The sequence below is a fragment of the Cupressus sempervirens genome, chromosome 6 (genome assembly GCF_028749045.1).
Source record: "Cupressus sempervirens isolate cs-2001-9-10 chromosome 6, ASM2874904v1, whole genome shotgun sequence".
In the NCBI taxonomy this organism is placed as follows: domain Eukaryota; kingdom Viridiplantae; phylum Streptophyta; class Pinopsida; order Cupressales; family Cupressaceae; genus Cupressus; species Cupressus sempervirens.
In genome coordinates, this window is record NC_143123.1 from 391438897 (window position 1) to 391466018 (window position 27122).

The 27122-nt window shown below is 33.3% G+C and overlaps 1 protein-coding gene across 1 annotated transcript in view; it reads left to right on the plus strand.

Annotated features, from left to right (window-relative positions):
* The window catches only part of LOC149552699 (phosphatidylglycerol/phosphatidylinositol transfer protein-like), a 99286-nt gene that overhangs the window by 36190 nt on the left and 35974 nt on the right, over positions 1–27122 (plus strand). Inside the window, exon 3 of the mRNA XM_089788260.1 lies at positions 23291–23451. Coding sequence (XP_089644386.1) covers positions 23291–23451 — 161 coding nt within the window. The remainder of the gene's footprint in view (positions 1–23290; positions 23452–27122) is intronic.

The following is a 27122-nucleotide window of genomic DNA, read 5'->3' on the forward strand; positions in this document are numbered from 1 at the left end:
CTGTGCTTTACTTCATATATATCTCAATTGTGTTATTCTGTATGATTAGCATATCTCTGTGAACTTGAGTGATATTTCCACTCGACAATTGCTGTTGAAAAATAGTAAAGAGAAGGGTGGATTGATGATCATTGACAGGAAGTGTTGATGGATCCTTCCATATTACTTGAGAAGATTTCCACCGCCAATACATAGTCCAACAAGTTAGATCCCCAACAATTGATCAAGATGATCATGACTTCTTCATATAGATCTGAGTGAGATAGTGGAGGGAGGCCGTTCCATGAGTTTGACCAAAATTTGACACTATTATCATTATTTACCTCCCATGATATGTACTTGACAACCAAGTCTCTAGAATTAACCATGAAGTTCTATATTGCTGATCCCTTGGGAGGATCTAGAATGCGCAAGATTCGAGAAGGATTCCTATCATACAAATTATTCTCCTGCAAGATTTGGCACGATTTAGATTGCGGCTTGGTGTAGATTTGGCAAACGAGCTTTGCCCCAAAGCTTTGTTTCTGTGGGAAAGATTATATAGTCCAATTCCCCCATGCATTTTCTCTTGAGCCATGTTTTCTAGTGAAATGAGAGGAATCTTTTTTTTTTGTCATATTGCTTTTCCTAAGGAAATCTCATATGAGTTTCTCTATCTGTTGGATGATTTCTATTAGGGCTTTGAGGAATGACATATAGTAGTTAGGTATTGCCAATAAAATTGACTTAATAAGAAAAATTTTCCTCGATAACGACAACCATCTAACCTTCCAAGTTGAAGTCCTGTCTTTTATTCTTTCCACCACAACAAAGCAATAGGCAACTTCGTGGGCTCCCACAAAGAAGGGAATCCCAAGATAAGTAGAAGGCAGTTTCTCAATTGAAAAACCCAAGATCTTAACAATCTTATTAGATATAATCCTGTTGGTATTAAAGATGAAGATTTTTGTTTTAGTGGCATTGACCTTTTGGCTTGAAACCAAAATACACAAATCCAAGGACTTTTTAATTTGTTTTTCCCCTTTGACGGAGGACTTACCAAATATGAATGTCATCTACAAAAAATGAATGTGGTACTGACATGGAGGTACCTGAAATGTGCATCCCTTGCCAAAGGCCATTCTCATAATCCTTGATAATGCTCCTACTAAATGCATCAGCCATGATAATAAAGAGGGATGGGGATAATGGGTCACCCTATCTTACCCCTTGGGTAGAAGAGAAATAAGCACTGAAAACCATGCCCTTGAAACACAAGCTTTGATCCATTTGCACCATTTTTTTGCGAATCCAAATTTGGTAAGAACTTTAAACATAAAATGCCATCACACCCTATCATACGCCTTCATCATGTCCAATTTAATAACAAAATTAGACTGCTGATTGGAATGAAGAGCTTCATGAGCTACTAAGGCCCCTTCTATTGTTTCTTTGCTCGGTACGAAGCCTCCTTGTTCCTGAAATATAATTAAGGGAATAAGATGTTGAAGCCTTAGGTAAATAGTTTTGGTTATTATCTTATATGCCATGTTGCAGAGAGAAATGGGCCTGAAGTCTGCAAATGTATTGGGAGCTGCAACTTTTGGGATGAAAGAAATGTTTGTTGTATTGAAACATTTAAGCATTGAATCATTTCTTCTGGATTCCTCCATAGCTGCTAAAAGGTCAACACAAATGACATCCCAACATTTTTGGAAAAACAAGGTTGTAAATCCATCTGGCCCTGGCGCTTTGTCCGGGGGAAAGGAGAAAACCACATTTTGAACCTCCTCAAGAGAAAATGAGGCTAATAATAAATTATTATCATCATCTGAAACTAATCTTGGAATATAGTTAAGGAGGTGATCAGCTAAAGCATCCGAGGGTGGTTTTGAAGTTGGGGGAGCAAGCAAGTTCTTGAAGAATTTTACTCCTTCATTTTGGATGCCTTGTGCATTTTCAATCAGACATCCAGTATTAGAGCATCTTATCATAGATATAACAATGGCAGACTTCTTTTGTTTTGCTGATGCAGGAAAGAATTTAGTGTTTTAATCACCTTCCTTTAGCAACAACTCACTTGATTTCTGTCTCCAATACACTTCTTCCTGATTGCAAAGCACTTCCCACTCATCTTGTAGAGATTTTTGCTTATCATATGTGGCTGCATCCAGCCCATGCTGAATGATGTGCTGGTTAATCTCTACTAGCAACTTACTAACAACGTTTTTTTGCTCCAAAACATTTTTGAAGACCTCATTCTGTTCCTTTATCTGCAGCTTGATGAATTTAAGTTTCTTTGAAAATTGGAACATTTTGTTTCCTCTACAAAAGGGAGCTGATATCCACCATTGTTTTAACAAGACCTAGAAGTGTGGGTGTCTAAAACACATACTCTCAAACTTGAATGAGGATCCAAATGCACGACACTGGGGAGAGACAGTCCAATCAACATTGAGAAGCAATGGAAAGTGATTACATTCAGACACTGGCAAGATTTCAGAATAAAATGTATCTTGAAGAAGTTTCCAGCTCTGAGGGATAAAGAATTTGTCAAGTCTCTCAGCCATTTGTAGAAAGTCAACTCTCCTATTCGTCCATGTGAATAAGCCATTTTGTGAAATGACATCTAATAGATGATTATTTGTTGCAAAATTAAAAAAAGCTTCAAGAATTCTTAGATGAGGACATATACCTCCCTCCTTGTCAGCATGGGATAGGATTGCATTAAAATACCCTCCGGTTATGATTCTTTGATCTTCATCTTGTTGAATAATATGTGTCAACTTTATACACAAGTTCCTCTTATCCGAGATGGAAGATGGGCCATAAACATTTAGTAACATGAATGAGAAGTCGAATTTCACAATCTTCAATAATTGCCAGTTGTGATCCTGTCCAATAAGTTGACCTTGTACAGTCGTAGAATTCCAATAATTGCTGTTCAATCTTAAATTGCCCCTCAGATATTTAATCATGTTTGCAAGGTGTGTATCTTTTTCCTTGGAATCATTAGTGATTTTCCCATTATCCAACGTGTAATTTATTGAAAATGATCAATGTATTTCTAATTTTTTATAAGATTTCTATCATCATATCTTAAATACCAACACCCATTTCTTATGCCAACTTGGACATCAATGACAAAGTTGTCTTCCCAAAAGTTGACATCAATTACAATAGTTTCTTTCATTCATAAAGATAATGAATATCTTCTTGACATCAATGACAAACTTTCCAACAATCTCCCCCTTTTTAATTGATGGCAACATAAATATTCTAACTCCTCTATAGCTCTCCCCCATTCTTTATCTCTCCCCCTTTGACTTTAGTGACAAAGGGATGTTCATCAAACTTTTGTCTATGAATGGATTATGAGAAACCTCTGATACTATACTCATGTAAAACGTGATAAGAGTATACTTCTCCCTCATCGGAGACACCCTAGTAGTCTTCTTGTCAACGATTCTTTAATGCTCCCCCTGTTATGGTAATCGATGTTGTAATAAATAGAGATGAAATCTCTTTAGGTAGATTTACAAAGATAATGTTTCTAAAAGATGAAGTAAAGACAAAAATAGAAACTACCTAATAAACTGAAGACTAAGATGACCATTAAGAAAACATCATGATATCCGAATACCCTCCCTTAATGGTCACCACCTAACTACAATATCTTTTGGTCACAAATTCTTAAGGTAATTCTATTGTTGCTGAAACCTTCCTTGGATTTGCTAAATGTTAATGACCAAGAATCCGTCCAATCTGATGTTGGGTACCAAAGGTATAATTCCCTATAGACGCCAAGATGAAATTGAAACCAAGATTTTGAGGAAAATTGCCAAACTCTTTTTGCAGATGAGCATTGTGCCCTAGAAAAGACCGCAAAATGATTTACCTAGAACTTTTGCAGATAAGCACCATGACTCAAAATAGATTGCGAAAAGCCACAATCTTGTATTTTTTAGGAGAAAAATAAAAAAAACTAGACCCAATTTTTGAGTGAAAAACTGATCAAAACTAGGCAATTGAATCCAAGACATGGATTAGAGAATACAAAACTTTGTTTTGAGAAAAAAGGTAAAACGCAATAGATAATTCTTGAGGAAAGATTTGTTAAAACCCAATAGATAATTATTGAGGAAATTTTTATAAAAAACCACTAAATAATTTTTGAGGAAAAGATTATTAAAACCCATCAACTTTTTTTAAGGGAAATGTTTATTAAAACCCATTAGAAAAACCTTCATGTGGGAAAACAAGAGACTTTGTGTGGTAAAACAATACGTGCAAGCAACATGCATGAAACATGCAAATACATATTACTCACAAAATGCACATGCAAGCAACATGCAACTCACATGCAAGTACATTGCAATCTTAAAAAATTAGAGACTTTTGTGCAAACTAGAAATCACATAATCAAAAACCTTGACCACATTCATGATTTTTAGAAAAAATCTTCGAAGACAAACTGCAAAATTTTCAAAAATATCTCAAATGATATTTATTTCAATAATCGAAAAAAAAATTCTAGAAAATTTTTTTAGATTAGAAGAGGCTTAAATTTTTCCAAAAAAAATTGCCAAATTTTATAAAATGCCATTGACCTGCTTTGATACCACATTCAGTAAATTGATGATGTTGTGATAAATAGGGGAGATGAAAGCTCCTTATATACATTCACAAAGACAATGTTTTTGGAAGAAACAATCGTGAAGCAAACATGAAAATACAAACTATGTAATAAACTAAAGACTAACTAAGATGACTATTAAAGAAACATTACAATATTTTAATACCTCCTTGCTATAATGCTCCTCTCTCCATTTCTTGATGCTTTGTATCCTGATTTTTTTGGGTGTCATATTTCCTCTTATGTTTGATCAAAAGATTCACCATTTTCTGGAGTTTCACAAGTTAGGAACTTTAGATATCCAATCACTTATGTATTGTTGTCATGCATTTTGTCACCACAAAATGTAGGTAACAGTACGAAACTTTTCCAACCTTAGTTTTGCATTTCTCTGAGTTAGTTCATTATTTAATTGGTTAGATTGATCAATCAATCAGTACCAATTGATATAACGAATCTTCACTTTTTGTTATGTTTTTAAGTTACTTTTACTTTAAATTTATAATTTAAAGTGACTATAGTGCACTTTATGTTATAATTTTAAGTTGAGTTACTTTTTAATTTTTCACTTAAAGTAACTATATAACTATATAGTTTTATTTTAATTTTTGGTTCTAAAAATCAATTGCTTATTTAAATGTTACTTTAAAATAATTTTTATGTATTATATTTCATAATATGATAAATAAATATTGTTTATAACCCATTTTGTAACATTTTTATAATTTTAAGTGAATTAAATAACTTAAAGTCTTCATAAGTGGACATTTTATATGTAATGACATGTAAAATCCATCAAAAGTGGACTTTTTACATGCTATTGCATATAAAGTTTACTTTGGTGGACCTTTTTGATGTCATTAAATCTAAAGTTCATCATAAGTAGACCTTTTTGATGTAATTGCATCAAAAGTGAAGTTTTCATATCTTTGCATCTAAAAAGTGAGATGTAACTTAAAATATGCAAGTGACCCTAAAAGGTTTGATTTTGATGACTTGCATATTTTAAAACATGTTATGCACCCAAAAAGGTTTGATTTTACTTGGGTGCATATTTTAAAACATGCTATGCACCCAGAAAGGTCCGATTTTGATCAAAAACATGTTTTAAAATGTGTTGTGCCTTTCAAAAAGTCCGATTTTGAAAGACCACATGCATTTGCTCCCCAAGAACTCGATTTTGCTCATTGTGAGAGATTTACTTGGTGGATTTGCATGAAATCTTCTCCATTGAAGGCTTTTTTACTTGGCAACGAATTTCTATGCATGAAGAATGGATTTAACATGTCGAAAATTGTTTTTGGGAGCTCAATCCTAGGGCATGTTTTGAAGAACACTCCAAATACCTCCATTTTTGGTCATAACTTGAGTTTTTCTCAATGGATTTGCATGAGATTTATTCCATTGGAGACATTTTTGGATGGCAATGATTTCTCTTGCTTCTAAAATGGATTGATTTACCTCAAAAATATTTTTGAAAGCTTCATAATGGATTATGGTTTTGAAGAAATTTGTAAAAAAATCTATTTTTGATGCATGTTTTTACTCCCAACCAAATCGATGTGGCATATTTTGGGGATTACATTGCATTGAAGTTCACGTTTTGGTGTTTAATGATCAAAACGTTTTGATCTTGCAATATGAGAAAAAAAAACGTTTTTTTGCCAAAAACGTCTTGCAAGCATGAAGATTCAAAAATGTTGGAATATGGATTTAGGAAACGTTTTGTCATCTTCCAACAACTTCTCCTTATTTTCTGTCCTCTCCCATTCAAATTTGTTGAGATGGAAAAAGTCTTACCATTTTCGGAGAATTTTTCAAACATTGGAGCATCTTTTCCCTTCATTTATGTAAGTAGACTCTTTCTTTCTTGCTTTAAATTCATGCCTATCTTGCTGATTTTATGCATGAAATTACTTGATGGTTGCCATTTGTGAAAATCTTTGCCATGGAAAGTGCATTTTTCCTTTAAATATGGAGTTTTTATTCATTTTCATGTTTTTGGTTCTTTGCCAAGTCCCAATTTCAAATTTGAGTTTTGAAGTGCATTGCATCTTGGCATGTTTGAGTTATTTTCTGTACGTTGTTTCTTTTGTGTTTTGTGTTTTGTGCTTGCTTGCCAGTTTTCTCCACTTTCCATTTCATGCGAAAACATCATCATATTCCACATTCCGTTTCCATGTCACAACACTTCATCTATCACTCAACAAAATGCAATTACATGTTTTTCATCTCATTCCCAATCCGCATATGTATGTCATCCCATTTTTCACTTCCACTTTCACCCATCTCACTCGTTGCCTCCATTTGCACGACACGGTTACATGAAATGTCTTATGTGTAATTGCATCCAAAATGTCCGATTTTGATTAAAGTCACATTTTGAAAAGTCAAAAGGATGTCATTTTCACCTCCCATGTACTTTGACTTCTCTTTTTCACCAAAAGTGACTATAAAACTCATTATTTCACTTCCATTTTCCATTTCCATCCCTTCATAAGCATTTGTGCTTTCGTGAGAAAATACATGTTTTTGCATCTTTCCATGTTTTTCATCTCATCCTTCATTCACACTTACATATGAGGTGCATCCTCCACCCGCATTCGCATCTTATTTCACTTTCCATCTCCAATTGCATGTTGCATTTAATGTAATCCATTTTCCGTGCAATGACATCTTGAAAGCCCAAGTCACATTTTGAAAATCAGCAATCTCCATTTGCAGGCATTCTCATGTGCCAAACACTTTACTTTAAAAAAAAAAAGGTTAAAGGTGCTGATGGAAAGTTGCTCCGAGTGTACATCCGGACATTGTCAAGAAGGTTTTCAAAATGTCAAAGAATCCAGTTTGTGCTGATCTACAAAGGAGAATTCATGACAATTTGAATGAGAAAAGTTTAATCACATAAAGTTTTCAAATGACAACAGACAATTCATCAAAGTCAGAGGTTATCAAAAGACGCAACACCATGGTTATCAAGGTGAATGCAGCGGTACAAAGTACAGGAACTTCTAATCCTGTGATCATCCAGGATTGCATTGCCAAGTATAAGGCCCTTTAGAACAATCCCTAGGACTGTTTCAATTCTTTTTTGTCTTTCTTCTTCTTCTTCTTCCTTCATGTTTGTAGTTGTAAAGAACGCATTACATAAAAAAGCATAATTACATGTAATGCGAGTTACATGTATGTAAAAGGATGTAATGCGAGTTGCATGTAACCCTTTATTTTCTTCTGTAGTTATACTAGGTCAAAGTTGGTTGAGTTGCTCCCACTTTTTCTTCCACTTTTTTCTCAACTCCCGTGCTTATATAAAGGAGTATCCCTTCATTGTAAAATCATCATTATCTTTATGCAAGAGAGCTCTGGAGAAATTGTGCCAGCAAAACTTTGTTTGTGTAAGCACTATTTTGAGAGAAAGTGAATACAAAGGATCGTTTGAGACTTAACTTTGATTAAGTGAGATTGTTATTTGTGTGAATTGTAAGCTTTGTCTATAATTCATCCAAGTTGTCTTTGATTCATGTTATCCTGTGTTATTGGTAATTATATCTCATGAATTGAATAGAAAAGAGTTAAGGAGCAACTGAAGCCAGAGCTTTGACCAGGAGCAATTGTGGAAGTCTATAGCTAGAAGCTTTGTCTGTAGCTTATACTTCTCTCTTAATTTGCAAAATAGTTAAGTTATTTATACTTTTAGGAGTCTTTGTGCCCTAATTGTAAAGCTTTTCCATATAGAAGTATGATCGGACTTAGAGCCAAACCGGTACATTTTCAGCTAGCCTTTGAGTTAGTGAAGGTTTATCGGTATCACTGTTTCTAGCTCTTGATAGAAGTGTAGTTAGAGATTCACCTTGCTCATTACTCGCTTCATGAGTAAGTGGATTCTTTCTTGAAAGTTAAGAAGAAAGGATATTGGTAACACCCATTTTATAAAATCTCTCGACTTCTTGTTTACCTTGAGTTGATCCAAGGAACGGTGAGAAGGGGGAGCCTTCCCTTTAATGTAGGAGAGACGATGTCTCACATGCTGTGGCTGGTCATCCTATTTTGCGGCTGGATTTTTACCCAAAACTGTCGGTTGCAAAATATCCACCCAACATGTATATTCATTTCTTCTTTTCCTATCCTTGACTGCTAGATGAACATTTATACATACCTTTGTGAGCATCTTCTTGTCTCAAAGATTTTTGATTGCCTCAATTAAATGGCTGTTTCATTCTTTTCTATCCTCTTGTAGGAGAATTAGTTATTTTCTCTCAAATGATAATTCCTTGTTTCTTCACAATCTTCAATCTCTTCACGTGGATGGGTGAAGAGAATGCAGTTTTTTATCACTTAGGATCTTGTATCTGTACAAACCAATCCCTTACCTTCCCATGTTGTTGTTGTATTGCTCAAGTTGATTCTTCTCTTTATGCTTTTAAATCTCATTTGAATATTTCTTATATGATTCTTGATATCAAAGCCATCATTCTACCTTTGTTTTAATTCTGCTCCTTGATATTTATGATGAAGGAATGCTCGTCATATTTCCATACATGTCTTCTTCATATCTCCTCATGTTATGATGAAAACGTTAAAGCTTTCCAAAATCTTAAACTTATGATGCCATTTATGAATACTGGCTTCATCTATTATCAAGTATATTGAACATATCTAGTAGCCCTCTATTGCATCTAGACTCTTATTCTTCTTCTTTTCTATAGCAGACATATTTGTTCTTTATGGACAAGCTCTCATGCCAAAGACTTTCTATAGCTAACTAAGCCCACTAATGTTTCCACAGTGAGTTCTTTTGGTCAACATAGACACTAATTGATTATTCTTTCTTGATATAATTAGTAGACTCCTCGCTTCAATTTTTTCTTGTTTCTATTGTTAAATCTATCAAGTTGTCTTGATCATCTTTTTCATCCTTTTATCCATGGAGCTAAAAGATAATTGTCATACTAATCCCCTGTGTAGTCATCTATCTTTTTATGAGCTAGGAGATATATGAAGTGTGGTTTGCACTTGCATTGGTTTCTTCTTTTCTTTCTTCTATCTTCTTCATCCGAACTTATATTAGGTCTTCCCTTTTGCTTGGTAATGAATTCCTTCGCGGTTGTCTAGATGGTTTTACAAAATCACTTTTGTAAAAATGTGCTATATGACTTTAATTATTGCACTTGTAGCATACAATACTATAATTTACTCAAGGAGTATAAATTGTAATTTCTTCTCTGTAATCCAAAACGATTGATGTTTCTTTTCCATTTTTTAATAAGTCCATCTTTTGTTCCATATTCTTTTGCCTTATGACCAGAACTGCTGTATTTGAAACATTATTTGATGAAAGGATGATAGGTTCTTGTCATATGTACCTATGTGAGAAGAGATTTTTGAAGGTGTTCTTATCCTCTTGACTCATGTTTTTTGCTACATTGTTTTTTATCAGCATAACTCCTTGAATTTTCTTCACTTGGTTTTTTTGAGGTTCTGTGGCCTTTGAACTTGACTCTTCTTTGGTAGCCTCTTTATTTTCATCAACCCCAAGTCCAAACTTGATATAAGATGATAGTTGAGAATTGACTATCTTTACCAAAATTCCACTGCTCTTTTCAAACTTAATACTTCAATTAAATTTGTCATTTGATTTCTCCAATACCCCCTTCATGGAGATGATCTCAAGTTCCAAAGTCTTGCATTCTAGAACCTTCTCTTTTAATTGATTTCTTACCTCTTCCTCAATATGCTTGACCTCTTCAATTTGTACCTTTAGGTCTATGATCACTTTTCCTCAATTTATTTTATTTCCTTGTCCTCTTGACATTATGATTTTAACCTTAAATTCCTTTTCTTGAGTTTCTTAGTCTTACAATAGGTGTAATCAAGTTCCTTTTGAATATTTACCTTGTTATCATCTTTAATATAATCTTCTTCATATTAAATAGAGGAGATGAAGGCTGAAACAACGATTTTGAGAAAAATCGCCAAACCCTTTTGTAGATGTGCACTACACTGCATAATAGATTTCAAGATGATTCACTAAGAACTTTTACCAGATGAGTACTATGACTCAAAAGGGATTGCAAAAGGACAAGTTTTTTTAGGAAAAAAAATCAGGAAAATTAGACACAATTGTCGATGTGAAATTTTGATCAAAATTGTTGTCTTGCTTTTTGTCATCACAAAATGTAGGTAATAGTATGAAACTTTTTCAAATTAGTTTCACGATTCTCTTAGTTAGTTCATTATTTAATTGGCTAACATTGATCAATCAATTGACCCCAATTGGTATAATGAATCCTTGTATTGAAGGCTTTCATCAAGTCTTTTTCGTTTTTCATTTTATTGAGCATATACTTGATTTTTGAAGCCATCAACGTCTTTTTTCTTGTTTTTGAGTTTGTGTTTGTTTGCTTTTGGTCTTTTGGTTTTGTTCAACCTTTTGCTTTCGATTTTCCCTTTGATTTGATATATCTTAGGGCTTAATCGTACTTGGCAGTCAAAAGATATGACCATTAAGTGCCCAAAAGGTGGACTCTCTAGATGTAATTGCATAATTTAAAATATCTTATATTTTAATGTTGACATTCACTTTTTAAAAAATATAACATAAATTCACTTTATGCTATGTTTTTAAGTTACTTTATCACTTAAGTGAGTACAGAGCACTTTATGTTATATTTTAATGTTGAGTTACTTTTTAATTTTTCACTTAAGTGACTTTATTAACTATAAAGTTTGCTTTATTGTTGAGTTACTCTATGCTTTATTTAAAACATCTAAGTTAAATATTGCTTTTTGAAATAATATTTGCACCTAATATATTAATTATATAGTGTAATTGTTATTATCGACCTAATTAAATGATATTTCCTCAAAACTCAATTAAACATGTGTTTAATTGATCACTTGTGCAAAATCAACTTTCAACCCATTTACATATAATTGTCTTGAGAGTGCGATTTGCACTAGAGAGGCATTTTTAACACTTAAAACAAGTAAAAGTCAAGTTTTTAAAACATGCGTTTGGCCTCCAAGAGTGTGATTTGCATCAAAAGGCTCTAAAACATGTAAATGCATTGTTTTTAAAACATGTAAAGGGCCTTGGAGAATGCATTTTGCACTTTTTGCATTGTTTTGACAATTTTTAAAACATGTAATGAGGCCTAGAGAGTGCGATTTGCCTCGACTCCAAATACATACATTTTAAAACATGCAAAAACACTTGGACAGTACAATTTGCATAGAAGACCAAAAGACTTGCATTTGAAAACATGCAAAGGCCTTTACAGAGTGTTTGGGCATTCTAATCCATGCAGTTGCATCTTGAGAGCACAATTTTGCCGCCAAGAGCAAACACGCCTATGTTCTTGACCAACAAGGGCACGGTTTTGGTAAGAATGTCCAGGTTTGTCCATTTCAAGTCATGAAATCCATCTAAGGAAGAGCTTTTTTGCAAATTGATTCGATCCCATGCATTTGGCGTTGGTTTTTCTTGCAAAACAATTCATTTCTATGCATTTCCAGCACACTTTTTCCCCAAAAACGTCCATTTCCAGCTCACATTTTTGATCAAGGAAGGGGCGTTTTAGAGTTTTAATGCATCTTATTGCTATTGGAGGTCACATTTTTGCATTCCCATGCAAGAAACGGTTCATTTTCTTACTTTTGTAGATCACGTTTTTCATCAAATACGTCCAAATACTTTGTGTTTTTTGAAAACATTTTGCTTTTTTGAGGATTGAGGAACACGTTTTTGGCATCCATATACAAAAACGCCTCATTTATTGCTCATTCAAAGCCATCATTTGCAAGTACTGGAAAGGTCAAGAAGTTGTTTGAAGATTTGAATTTGGAGGAGAAACATTCTTTCAAACCTATTAATCTTCCACATTTGGCTCTTTGATCACAGTTGAAGATATGGTAGCTATGGTTAGATTATTGAACCCTATTTGTATATATATAGATGTGAAAATATGCTTTACAAATATTCACATATATACACACATCTTTGAATAGTCCATAATATATGAGATAATCAACCAACATTATCATATTCAACTGAGATGAACATGATGCATACTAATATCAAGCATTCTATGAATTACAAATGATTGAGATATAAATTGATCTATGGTTGAGTTGCAAGTTTTGCTAATAATACCTTGATTAGTTAGTAAATACTAACCAACCCTAAGTAATCATAACTCTTTCTAATGAATGGTCATGATTGATTGGAATCGGTTCTTGATATATATATATATATATTGTCATGACTGATTGGAATCGGTTCTTGATATATATATATATATATATATATATATATATATATATATATATATATATATATATATATATATATATATATATATGATGTCTAGTGAAGGAGTATAGATATTGTAATTGATAAATGTTCTATACCTTCCTATAGTTTGAAGATGATTAGATGATCATATTTGCAGAATTATATTTATCCTAATGCATAAAAATATCCTACATGAACATGGTATCAAAGTGAAATCTGGGAGGGATAAAAGTTACAGTAGGATGGTACAATCTGAATGAAAATTTGTGATTATCAATGCAGTTTGTGATTAAATGTTCAGTTGTTTCCCTGATGTGTACCATGGGCTGGGAGATGATTCTAGACTATTCGTTGATAGTAAAATACACCTTGATGTTGCACTATTGCGGATGAGTAGACACACCTCTAAACTCTTGGGTATAAACATGAGTGTATAAATCTATAAAACAAACAACCATCGCTCGAAATCAAAGATGAATCCGCACCATGTGTTTTTCAATTATTGTAGAAGACATTAATTAATAGAGAAACATACAAAGGATCAATGTAGAACACGGTAAGTTGTACTCTTTGAAATTGGTTGCACAAGGTAAATGATCAACAATGCATCATTGCGAAGAACATGCGGGAATACATGCACAGAGAGTTAGTGCTTTCCAAACTCATCGCAAACCTATCAAGCCCCCAAATGAAACAGTTGGGCATCTGAAATAGAAGTAAGGAAGTTATCGTATGTGGGTATAGAAATGTTGACCATGACTTCATGTATGCAGTTCAAAGGGGAAACTTGCGTATGGAAGACTCTGCAATAGATATTAATGTGAGGCTAAGACAACGAACTAAGTTGGGAAGGACATGACGCATACAATGGTAATTAGCATTGGAGAAAGATGGTCAGATATATACATCTTACAGATCAGAAAAGATATGCCCAATTGAATAAAGGAGGAGGAAAATTAGATCAATGACGAGTTGGCATCAACTACATACTTACCAAAGACCACCTTGGAGGAGACGTCTCTAATTTGCAACCATTGTTTTATGATAGACAATCAGAACTTGTCAATTGGCTCTCACTTCTATTATATCACTACTGGAGGAGCATGTGTTGTTTTCCCTATCAAGCGAACTCTCTTTTAAACTCCATACATAAATGATTCGGACAAATATTACTTCCTACGTATAAAGAAAGTTGAGTGTTGAGTAAATTAATTGGAATTCTCTAAAGTAAAGGCTTTGAAGTATTGGACTCATACGACAATCATATGGAGAGAGTCAAGTGAAGATTGTATAGAGTTTTTTAAACTCTTTGGTTTGAGAAAGGAAAGGATAGCTTCTCCTATAGACTTGAAGGATAAAATAATACATGATAATTACATATTTATTAGTCCTAAATCAAGACTAAAGTTGGGTTCCAAAAGGGACCTTCTTAGCATGCAGCGCAAGAAAATATTCATATATCTGAAAACATCTTTCACTGTGAAAAATGATCTGAATATTCAACGTTAGCAGAAGAAACTGGGCGGAGAAGTCCACGGGGCTCTTCCTTTGAAGAGGGAGAAGACTGCAATGACCTAATGAGGGGGCTAACCTAGATGACCGAATGACAATAGTCCAAAAGGGAGCAACTAGAGGATTTGTGATCAGTTGACATCCAAGGAGTATGGTTATATCGTTTCAGAGGGAGCAAACTGCGATGGAATTTTGTGTTCGTAGTTCTTCTAAGAGGAAGAATAAACATTCAGAGGGAGTTTGAAAATCCATCGTAGGAAATCTTGAATGAGAAGGTCAAGAGGTTGATGCATGTACTTGGAACTTCAAATAGAAGCCACATTATTATGAATGTTGGGTACCACCATGCCTAGGGATAAATCCAAAGTTTATTGCATTTACTCATGTTACTATGAAATTAGACAAGTATATTTGTGTACAAGAAACTAATACTATGAATAATGTCATGATCAGAACAAAGAGAGTTGCTAAGGAATTAGATCATGGAAGTAGAACTTCTAGACAAAGTGTATTATCACAAGAGTATGAATTGCTGATATTCTCACTGAGTCTCATACCAAGTGAAGTTTGTGCATTTGGAGACTATCTTGGAGTTATGAAGAATGAAGCCCTTTCTAGGGAGTCTTAGCATCAGTGATTTCTTGAAATATACTTTATTGGATTCTTCTCTGGATGAGAGAAGCTTAAAGTGAAACTTTTGCTCCATTCTTTGGGAGTAGATAAGGTAGATCCACCATCTGATATGTTGGACACTCTGACAACACCACGTGGGAGAATCCATGGTGACTCTGTGTAAACTCCTTTGTCACATGTGTGATTCTATGATTTATGGCCCCCCTATGTACATTACTGAAAGGTGACGATCTTTCTGATAATGTACACTTATATTCAACATTGTAAGTTGATGACTTTACAATGTCTACTATCATGACGAATATCATGTTGACTTTATATTCATGGAAATGTTTTGATAGTTAAATATCTCATGGACTTATTGCTAGATATCATGCTGACTTGATATCGGTTGTGTATCGATATGTTCTTTATGAGATAATCATGGTAGATATTATGCGACATAATATCTATGGATATGCTATGATGTGTTATGGTAGACATCATGCGGCGTGATGTCGGTGCACATAACATAACCAGGGTATACGAATATCATGCTGACTTGACGTTCAATATACTCCTTGATATCACGAGTGAGGTGATATCTAAAACATAACTAGGATATATGAATATCATGCTGACTTGATGTTCAATATACTCCTTTATCATGAGTGAGGTGATACCTAAATATGTCATACTTAATATCTGTTGAGCATTTTGATGGATATCATGAGATGTGATACCTATTGCAGACCATTATGTTCTTTATAAGATATGGTAAACATTGCAACGTAATATCATTCAACTTACCATAACAAGGATAATTGAATATCATGCTGATTTGATATTTAATATACTCCTTGATATCACGAGTAATGTGGTACCTGAATTTGTTCATACTTAGTTAATCTTCCCTAGCTAAGAGGGAGTGTTGAAGATATGGTAGCTATGGTCAGATTATTGGACCCTATTTGTATATATATAGATGTGAAAATATGCTTTACAAGTATGTGAATATATATACACATCTTTGAATAGTCTATAATATATGAGATAATTAACTAGCATTATCATATTCAACTGAGATGAACATGATGCATATTAATATCGAGCATTCTATGAATTACAAATGATTTAGATATAAATCAATCTATGGTTGAGTTGCAAGTTTTGCTAATAATACCTTGATTAGTTAGTAAATACTAACCAACCCTAAGTAATCCCAACTCTTTGTAATGAATGGTCATGATCGATTGGAATTGGATCTTGATATGATATATATATATATATATATATATATATATATATATATATATATATATATGCCGTCTAACAAAGGAGTATAGGTATTGTAATTGATAAATGTTCTATACTTTCCTACAGTTTGAAGATGATCAGATGATCATATTTACAGAATTATATATATCCTAATACATAAAACTATCCTACATGAACAATCACCAAATATGTTGAGGTTTTCAAGCCTTTGCTATTTCATTGCATATTCTGGTTCATCCTTGTATATTTGTCCAAAGATATGCCATGTATTTTGCAAATTTTCTTTAAATAAGATGAAAACTTTCATTTTAAAGTGCTTGGAATTTCCCCAAATTCCAATTTCAAAATGGCATATAGAACAACAACTTGGTATTTGTCAAAGTTTGAGTCAAAGCAAGAGGTATGTTTTTGTTTTTCTTGTTTGTTTGTTTGCTTGCTTGCTTGTTTTGGCTTCCCTTTTGGAAGAAAGTTGAAAAATCCTACCCAAGAATGGAAATGCATCCACATCCTTTCACTTTTTACCTTTTCATGTCAACGCATATTACATCCATTTTCCTATACATGTATTTACATCCTCCGAACCCATTTACATGTAATTACGTCCTCCAAACCCAATTACATGTAATTACCTCTAGAGAACCCAAATTTGGTAAAAGGTCACACTTTTAAACATTGAAGTCGCCATTTGCACACATCCATATGCATCCCAACTTGCATTCTTGGCCATACCCACAAAAGGCCATATTTGCCTACATGTAATCCACTCTTGAGAGACCGGTTTTGGCCCTTTTTGCCCAAATACATATGCTTTTCGGTTCACTTCCAGCCATCATATGTGTTTCATAAGTATCTAATCCATGCTTCGAACACTCATCCCTCATGGATTCGTCATTGTAACTCAAATCCCAAAGTTTTCATTGATCCAATCTCATTGGAAGATGTTTTCATCTTCATGTTGTGGCGCACTCTTCAAGATGTGTCAAAACTTCTTCCAAGAACAGTGACATCTCGTTGAGAAGAGGTCCTTCAAATCCAAGGAAGCAATGATTCATTTGGTCTCCACTTTTCCAGTGATTGGCCTAGAACCTGAGTTCATGTGGGAATGCGCCAAGCACTTTGCTTCAAAAAAAAAAAAATAGAGAGTTAAAGGTGCTAATAGAAAGTTGTTTCGAGTTTACATCCAGACACCATAGAGAAGGTTTTCAAAGTGTTAGACTCCAGAACGTGCCATCTACAAAGGAGAATTCATGACAACTTGAATGAGAAAAAGCTTGATGACAACTAGAAATTCATCAAAGATAATATAGTGGTGCAAAATACAGGAAGCCCCTATCTCGCGATCATCACAAAGTACAAGGTTTTTTTGATAGTTGACAAGATTGATTCATTAAGAATCAATAGTTTCAATAATTTTTTCAAGTGTTTTCTAGCTTTGTAGTTGCAGTAGATGAATTACATGTGATGCAATTGCATGTCCTCATGACATGTAATCCAATAATTCTTCTCACCTAGTTTGACCGGGTCAAAGTAGTTGAGGTGCTCCCACTTTTTCCTCCTCTTTTTTCTCACTTATTTTCCTATAAAAGGAGTGCCCCCCTCATTGTAAAAATCATCTTTATTTGTATGCAAGAAAGCTCTGCCAAACTTGTGCAAGCATAACTTTCATTGTGTAGTACAAATTTGGGAGAAAAGTGAATAAAGGAAGCGATTGGATTCGAAGCTTTGACTGGAAGCAATTGTGATAGCTCAAATTAGAAGCTTTGACTGTATTTTGTGCCTATTGTCTTTGATTCATCTTATTATTGTGTTTAATCATAGATCATAGTGAGTTAAGAAACAATCGGAGTTGAAGCTTAGACTAGGAGCGAATTTGGTAATATATAGACTAGAAGCTTTGACTATAGCTTATATTACCTTCTCAATTCACAAAAATAGTTATAATTCCCTACTTCTTGAAGTCTTTGTGGCCCAATGGTAGAGGTTATTCTTATAGAATAGATTAATCAAGGCTTAGAGCCAAAATGGTACACTTTCAACTAGCCTTTGAATTAGAGTTGGTTTATCGGTATCATCGTTTCCAACTATTAGATAGAAGTGTAGTTAGAGATTTTATCTTGCCCATTACTCATTATGCAGGTAAGTGGATTCTTTTCTGAAAGTTAAGAGAAAAAGAATATTGGTAACACCCTTTCAAAATCTCTCAACTTCTTGCTTACTTTGAGTTGATCCAAGGAACAGTGAGAAGGGGGAGCCTTCCCTTTAAGGTAGGAGAGACTCTGTCTCATATGCTGTGGCTGGTCATCCTATTTTGTGATTGGATTTTAACAAAATTGTTCGTCACAAAATATTCACCCAACAAAAACTAGAGAAAAAATCCAAGATATGGATCAGAGAATACAAATTACAAAACCTCCTTATTGAGAAAAAAATGGTACAATTCAACAGATAGTATTTTAGGATTTTTTTTATATTAAAACTCGACAGATAACTTTTGAGGAAAAAAGCTGTTAAAACCTAACAAATAATTTTTGAAAAAAAAATATTAAAACCCAAAAAAAATTTTAGAGGGAAAAATGAGTAAAAATCATCAGAGAAACCTTCATGTGAGAAAACGTGAGATTTTGTGTGGTAAAACAGCCCATGCAAGAACATGCAAGTGCATGCAACTCGTAAAATGCACATGCTCTTGAACATGCAACAAACATGCAACCTTTGAAAATTGGGGACTTTTGCTTAAGCTAGGAAATTGCACTATCAAAACCCTCTACCAAGCTTGCGATTTTGAGAAAAAATCTTCAAGGAAAAATTGCAAAATTTTCATAAAATTCCTTTGACGATTTTTATAAAAAAAATAAAAAAAGAAAATTTTTAGAAAAAATTTCCAGATTAGAAGATGTTCAAATTTTTTCATAAAAAAACTCACCAAATTTTATGAAATCCCATCGACCCGCTTTGATACCATGTTATGAAAATGTATATTCATAAAAAGATTAATTACAATACGGAGACGAAGTCTCCTTATAAAGAGAATAATTGAACATGAATTGGAAACTTTCTAAAAAGCTGGCAACAAGATAGTTTCCATATTATTTAGAAACTAACTAAAAAACTAAAACTTGCCTAAAAGACTAAATATTTAAATGACCATTAATATTATGTACTTTATTAGTTGAACCCTTCTTTGAGCTTTCCATAAAGCCGGGCTTCCATTGCATTCGATTCATTGATTGAGCTATTGGTTTATTCATGTTTTGAATTATCCATACCATTTGATGATTTGAACGTTGTTCGGTTTTCAGATCAATTTTCTTATTCTAACTCCATGTCAAGATTCTCTTCCCCTTTTATCCTTTCCTTTCTTCACTCACTTGGTCATGTCCATTTGTCATTCATCAGTTGTATTTTGTTCATGATATCAATACAATCATCACTCCATATAGAATAGGTTTCTTTTTCAAAGAATTCATCATCTATTTCTAAAAGTATCTCTTCTGTTATTTCAACACTAGTATTTGGTGCTTTGTCATCAATACCCTTCTTGGTATTTATTTTTCCCTTATTTCCTTTTCTTTTTCGCATATGTGCTCGCAATCTACCTTCAAGCCATTAGGCTTTATAGATAAAACTCACTTTGATACCAATTGAAAAGCATATGGTTATATTGAGAAGCGAGAGGGGGGGGAGTGAATTAATATAACAGTGAACTTTTACTTTTCCAACTTAATATCATAAGCATGTAAATTAATCTCAAAGTTTTTCCCTTTGCACATTAATATTCACATGAGATTTAACTACTAGGTATCACAAATAGAACACATGATATACATGGAAACCCTAACAGGAGAAACCCATGAAAATTTAATGTTTCGATGTAGTTCTTTAACAAAGTTTGTAGGCACCAACCCTTAACTTAGTTTGTGAACACCAACCCGTTGGAAGCACTAACTTGCAATCTTGAATTTGTAGGCACCAATCCCCACTGCTAAGCACAAACTTAGCGAGAGATACCAATCTCTCCTTCCAAATTAAGGTTCCACATTTGAACATTGCTTCTACAGCGAATGATGAACAATTCAATCTCTTTAACTCTTCCACCTTTCTTCTTGAATTTTGCTCCTCCAATGGATTATGATCTCACAAATTTCCTTGTTCTTTCCTTATTTATCTGTTTTTAAATAATATTTATATACTTTATACACACGTGCACTTGTATATATATGGCTTTTCTCTATCAATAACACTCATTCTTGTCCTTGTAGATCTGGATGTATTCCTTGTCAAATCTGTATATATCTGTACAGATATTCTGCATTTATTTCTCATACATGGACTGCATATAGTCTTCAATACAAGTCTTAAGCATTCTTCATAATTGTCTGCTCTATATGAGCTCTGCATCAGAAATATATCTTATTCATTGTTTTCTCTAACTCAATGTGTATCTCTATCTTATGTACACACTTACACCACACACTTTAGCCTTATGATTTTATCTCTTTCACGCACCCCTTCGTAAGAGGTGTGAGCTCTTCCCAAAGAGTCATCCTTACTCAAAAGGAGGCATCCCAATTAGACCATCTTCATTTTACTCTTACTAACAAATGTTTTATATTTTATCCTTATCTTTAAGCACTGCCTTTTGGTAACAACTTTTAATTGCTATTTGTAAAGTCACTCCCTTAATTTTTGGCCACACCCTTTCACATGCTGATTTTGATTAAATCATTTGTTAAAGAATTGATGAGCTTTATTTACTAATCCTCTATCTTGGTTTTATGAATCGCTATTTTCCAATTCTAACAAACTATTTAATATAGTTTTTCGTCTTTAAATATATGAGTCACTGTTCCACGTTGAGGAAGTTGCTAGACCATGTGCATTGATTTTTTCATAAACTCGATGCCATAATTTCTAATCATTCTTGAACTCGCCACCTTTGTTCTCGCTGCCTGTTGTCATCATCGCTATCTTAATCAGATGTACTAATTGCTTCGTTTTCAATGAGAATCTCCTCAACAATAAAAATTCATTACAACTTGCAATACAATAAGATAACTACATTAGTTGGGAATGAATCAACTAAATCATAATAATCTCATAACATTAGTTGGGTTAAAGAACCCAATTAGTTTAGATATGATCATATATGGTATCTCATCAAACATTCATGAGATATTTAAATATTATTTTTCTCATATTATATTTTATTCCTCCAATGTGTATGTGAATTCTTTAATCATCGCAAAATATTTCTATAATAAAGTTGTTTTGAACTTTTGATACAAATAAAATATATTTTTGTAACAATCAAGCAGAAATGTGGATGAAGTGTGTGGGGATGCATGTTGGTATTTGTAAGATGTGTCATATCTTGGAGAAGAGTTTGATAGACTTGAATCTGAAAGACATGCCACACCTTTGTGGCCCTTAATGCTATGCTTCAACTATCATTAACATATGATGTCATATTTAGACTGCTATTGAAGATAGATTTTTGCTAAAGATAACTTGCCAGAGCAACAGTTCTAATGCACAGTTGCTTATGGAAATGATTAACAAGCAATTTTATTTTATTATTAATTTCTATCAAAAGTCACCAAGGAACTATCTTAGCATACTTATTATGGAGTAAAAATGGATTTTTGGGGAGCGAAATCAGAAGAATAGGAAAATATACTAAAAACATGTTATAGATGTATCCACTTTTGGACATCTTAAGAATTCATGTTAATCATTTATTCATGTTGAATCAAACAATATGTAAGCAAATAAATATGCAAAGAAATATAGAAACAAATCAACAGAAAGTCACTCTAAAATTTACATCTACATTGGGCAAACATTATGATTAAAGCTCCTACAAAAACAAGTTTCTGTGTTTTAGAAAACGTATTTCAACTAGATGTAAGAACTTGGCTGACTACAATCTCACTCCCCCTTCTTCCAATGCCTGAATACCTCTTGCAATAGTGAACAAGCAATTTTAGTTTATTATTAATTTCTCCCAAAAGTCACTAAGGAACTATCTTGTTCACTATCTTAGCATACTTATTATGGAGTAAAATTGGATATTTGGGGAGTGAAATGGGAGGAATAGGAAAATGTACTAAAAACATGTTATTGATGTATCCACTTTTGGATGTCTTAAGAAGTCATGGTAATCATTTAATCATGTTGAATCAAACAATATGTAAGCAAATAAATATACAGAGAAATATATAAACAAATCAACACAAAGTCGCTTTAAAATTTACATCTACATTGGGAAAACTTTATGATAAAAGCTCCTACAAAACCAATATTCCGTATTTTAGAAAACATTTTTCAACTAGAGATAAGAACTTGGTTTACTACAATCTCACCTCCCCTTCTTCCAACTCCTGAATACCTCTTGCACTCTTGGCCAAATTCTCATATACATGTACCACAAAAAAATATTCCTTCACACACAGGAGTCCGTTAAATATAAGCCTACATGCAACCATTCATTACAATTGGGTGGTTGTACATTTTCATTGAAGTAAATAATATTAATTTAATAAATTAATCTACTAATTAATTGTCAAATTCAACTCAATACACGTCCTTACATGCTGTATTCTATAAAAGACTAAACATTATATTAAAGTAGTCCTATATTTAATCTGAGTAGGACCACTTGTAAGTGTGACCTAATAAACATTATTCTTCAAAATATAAGTAGTCTTGCTAAGCATTACCAGTGCTTCAATGCCCTGTAAGCTATTTATATGATACTTTTTATGTTAGCATTTTCATTTTCTATAGATTAGGTCTTTTTCTTTTGTTACTTTAGTTGATTTAGTTATGTGTGGAATTTCTTGATAATTTTCTATTGAACACCCTTTTGTTGGTAATTAAGGAAATTATCCTATGCTCTTTGCATATGTCATTTTATATTATCAGATTTCTAGACCAACATTTCAATTTGAGATAGCTAATAGTTAATTTTGGCTTTGTAGAGGATGCAATTCCTGCTGGAAAGGTGACCATTGAGGTTTTTTTATTTGGAATATGCGTTCATACTGAAACTCATGATCTTTGTTCCAAGACAACATGCCCTATAAATAAAGGAGATTTCATTCTTACAAACTCCCAAAGTTTGCCGTGGTTCACCCCACCTGTAAGTTTGATTAGTTGTAGCCCCATTTTATAGTGATGTTCTCCAAGTGAAAATTTTAATATCCCAAATCAGTAAGACTTCTAATTAAAAGGGCTTTGTGACAGGATCAGTAAAGAGAACTGTTTGTGTTAGAATATTTCAAAAGACATTTTTATTAACTGTTTTTTTGTTTGCTCTTTCGACAAGTCTTGGCTTTAGTGTAGGATTTAAAGGTGGTGGTAACATTCTTCTAATCGCCTTAGGTTTCTTGAGATAGAGTTATTATAACTAAGATATTGTTGCAAATATTGTCATTGATGTAAATGGAACTCAGTGGAGATTGCTGCCAAAGATATTGTCATTGAGGTTAAAAGAGTGGATGAGATCATTGAACATACTGTTATTGATGTCAAAACATAATTCATTGATATCAAGAAGGAAATAAATGATGTCACAATGATATTATCAATGAAGAATATGAAATATCTTATGAAGAGCAGAAATGTATGAAGCAGCAACAATTAACAGCGAGTAAGAAAACAGGGAGTATAATATGTAGCATTAAAGGTAAATAAAATTATTAAAGAAGGCAGTGATATAAATTAAATCTAAATGTAAAGAAGACAGTGATTTAAATAGAAATTATCAAAGTCTAAAGTGGTAAAAGATCAAACAGAGGATAAAACATGAACTATTATTATGGGCAGATTAAGTATCGCAGTAATTGATATAATTAACAATTAGTAGCAAAGGCTACATGTCATCAATTAGTATAAAAGGGTAAATCTTAAAGATTATAAGGTAGCAAACAAATTTTTTTTCTATGCAGCATCTACAAACAAAAAGCTCATAAAGACATAGCACATCAAGACAAAAATGACCATCATCCGTGACTCTATCTTGCTCCCTCTTTTTTGTTTCCTTTCCTCCTCATCACCCTTTCCCACTCCTTTTTTTCGTGTCTAAATCTTGTCCTCCTCTCTCCTCCGCACCTTTAGAAGTTCCATCCTTCTTCCTCCCATTTTGTTCTCTGGGCTAGCTCTGAGCTTGCTGGTTTTCATTTTGATTCCTTGAATTTTGATTTTCTTCTTTCATTTTATTTATTCATTCTTATTGTTTACATGGTAGTTTGTGTTTTTCTTTCCTCTCAGTTTCAACTTCAATAGGTCTTTTGTGCTAGTTCATATGTTCCTATTCTTGTTGCATGTTTGTAGTTCTTTTGAAAATTTCCTTCCTGTACTCTTTTATTTTATGGTTTCATTTTTGTTCTCTTCTCAATAATGACTCATTTATCTTTTGTTTTCTTTCATTTCTTTTTCTTGTATTTTTCGTTTTCAAGTTTTGGGGTTGTTTTAGGGCTTAGGAGATCTTGACTTTTCGTTTTTTATGCTCGGGCTTGGTTTTGTTCTCTCTAGCCCTTGCATCGGATCTGTGTGACTTTTCTCCTTGTTCTCTTTTGTTCTAGTTATTTCTATCTTCTAGTTTTCTTGGCATTTTTCTTTTCTTCTAGTTTGATTTTGCTTTGGATATTTGGTGGTCTCTTTGGGCTTTGCTCATGTCAATTTGTGTTAGTGTTGGGTTGGGTATCTTGGACAATTGTTCATCCATACCCAAGAATTAGAAATAACTGTTTTGTTGTTGGGAATGATACACTTATTTATTTAATTTATCGATTTCCTTTGGGACACCTAGTAACCAATTTGGTTAGGGGTTGTTAATGTGTTATTTACCTCAATTGTTCATTGAAATTAAATCTGGGTTGTTGTTTTGCAATGAGAGTAGTATAAAAGGGGGTCATTGGGTATTTGGAGAAGACACAATTAAAAAGCATTTGCAGTGTTAGTGAATAGGTTTGCAATAATAGTAATGGCACAACATTGCATTGGAGATAGTTGCATGGTGGAATTTTGGCAAGAGAAATTGGGTGAAGAATTTCCGGAGCTTTGCCAGTAAGAGGAAAGCAATTTTATGTATCTCTTGATTTGCTGAAGCTTAATATAATTTCTCATCTAGAGTACTGGTTTTCCCTTAGGGGTTTTCCCAGGGACAATTTGTCCAAAAATATTGTGTTCATTGTGTTGCATATTTCTTTCTGTGTTTTTTATTTGTGAAGTTGCAGTTGTGTTATTATTCAATATTTGTTGTGAATTAATTTTCAATTGTCAAATAATCTATATGAGATGGGAGATTAATAATCAGTAATTGCAACAGAATCAAGCAAAGTGCAAATAGTAGTATTGAGAAATACAAAGAAAGGTTTGTGGAAAAGGGGTTCTATTAGAAGGAGGCAATAAACTACAAGGAGACATCTGCTCCAGTGGCCGGATAATCTTCTATTCGAGCTGTGATATCATTTTCTTTCACATATATAGGATGGAAGATTCATCAAATATCGTAGGCAATTTGTGAGTGTTGCAGATAAGGGTTGCATGTAACGAATGAATTTTCATAACCAATTTAAAACTCCCAATAATCTATTTTAATAAGTAACTGATTCTATTTCACAAGACAATGACTTCTACTAACCAGATATAACTATGTTAAAAGTAACTATTTCTAATCTAACTGTATTTCATGTTCAGCTGATATAACGAGCACAAAAAGAATAAATAAATTTATATACATTGCTAACAATTTAACTATTTCTAACTGATTACATATTCAGCTGAAAATAAAGTAACGACTAACTTTCTTAATTGAATCATATCAACTAAAATATTTATTCAATGTAAATGTCAATATTTACTCTATCTAGAAAACTAAACTGTCTAATTATTCTTCTAAGTGTTAAAAGTAAAAGTGTAAAAGAAACATACAGAAATAATGAAAGAATCCCTCTATCTTGTTGTTCAAGCCTCAACATTGGTGAGAGGAGAAGCATTGACATAGGCTTAACCTCCCAACCTCGGACCATACTTATCCCCACACATCCTAACTTATTAGAATGGCCCTCCCTACCTCGAGATCAGGCTTGGGATGTTCGTCAATCCAGCCATCCAAGCTACTAGGTGGTTGAGTGCCCAATTAGTTATACCTATATAATTGACATCAGCAAACAAACAAAAGATTTTAAGATTGGCACATATGCGTAAAACTACCTTGGCCAAGGATTTCAGTTGGGTTCGTGAACCCAATCTCCGCCACTCGACTTGACAACAGATTCCATTACCGGAACATGCATGAGCTATTAATTATTCATTATTCATATCTGATTTCATTGTTGATTCTTGCAGGTTAATTCCACCTCTTCACCCTTCTGTGGCTTCTATGCCCAAGTGAATCCTAGGTGTCTGAAAGATTATGATCACCTTGTTATTATATACACCTCTTCACCATTCCATGGCTTCTTTGCTGGTGAATTCCTCTGTGTTCGTAAGATTATGAGCATACTAATATTATCTACACCTCTTCACCAATTCTATGGCATCTTGCCGGTGAATTCTTTGGTGTTTCAGGAATTCTGAATTTGTTTGGAAAGTTGTGATAACATGTGCATTGGTGTTGATTCATACAATTCAATCAAGCTTTTTACGGCTACCAACTGAATTCATAAAATGTTGTAATCTCAAGGATACTCGATGAGGATCTGAAAGAGTCTCAACGTAATACAGGAATCCAACAAGGTACCAAAAATTATCTGATTGCATGTAAAACTGACTATGGGTGGATATGGATAAGAAGGGAGTTATGCT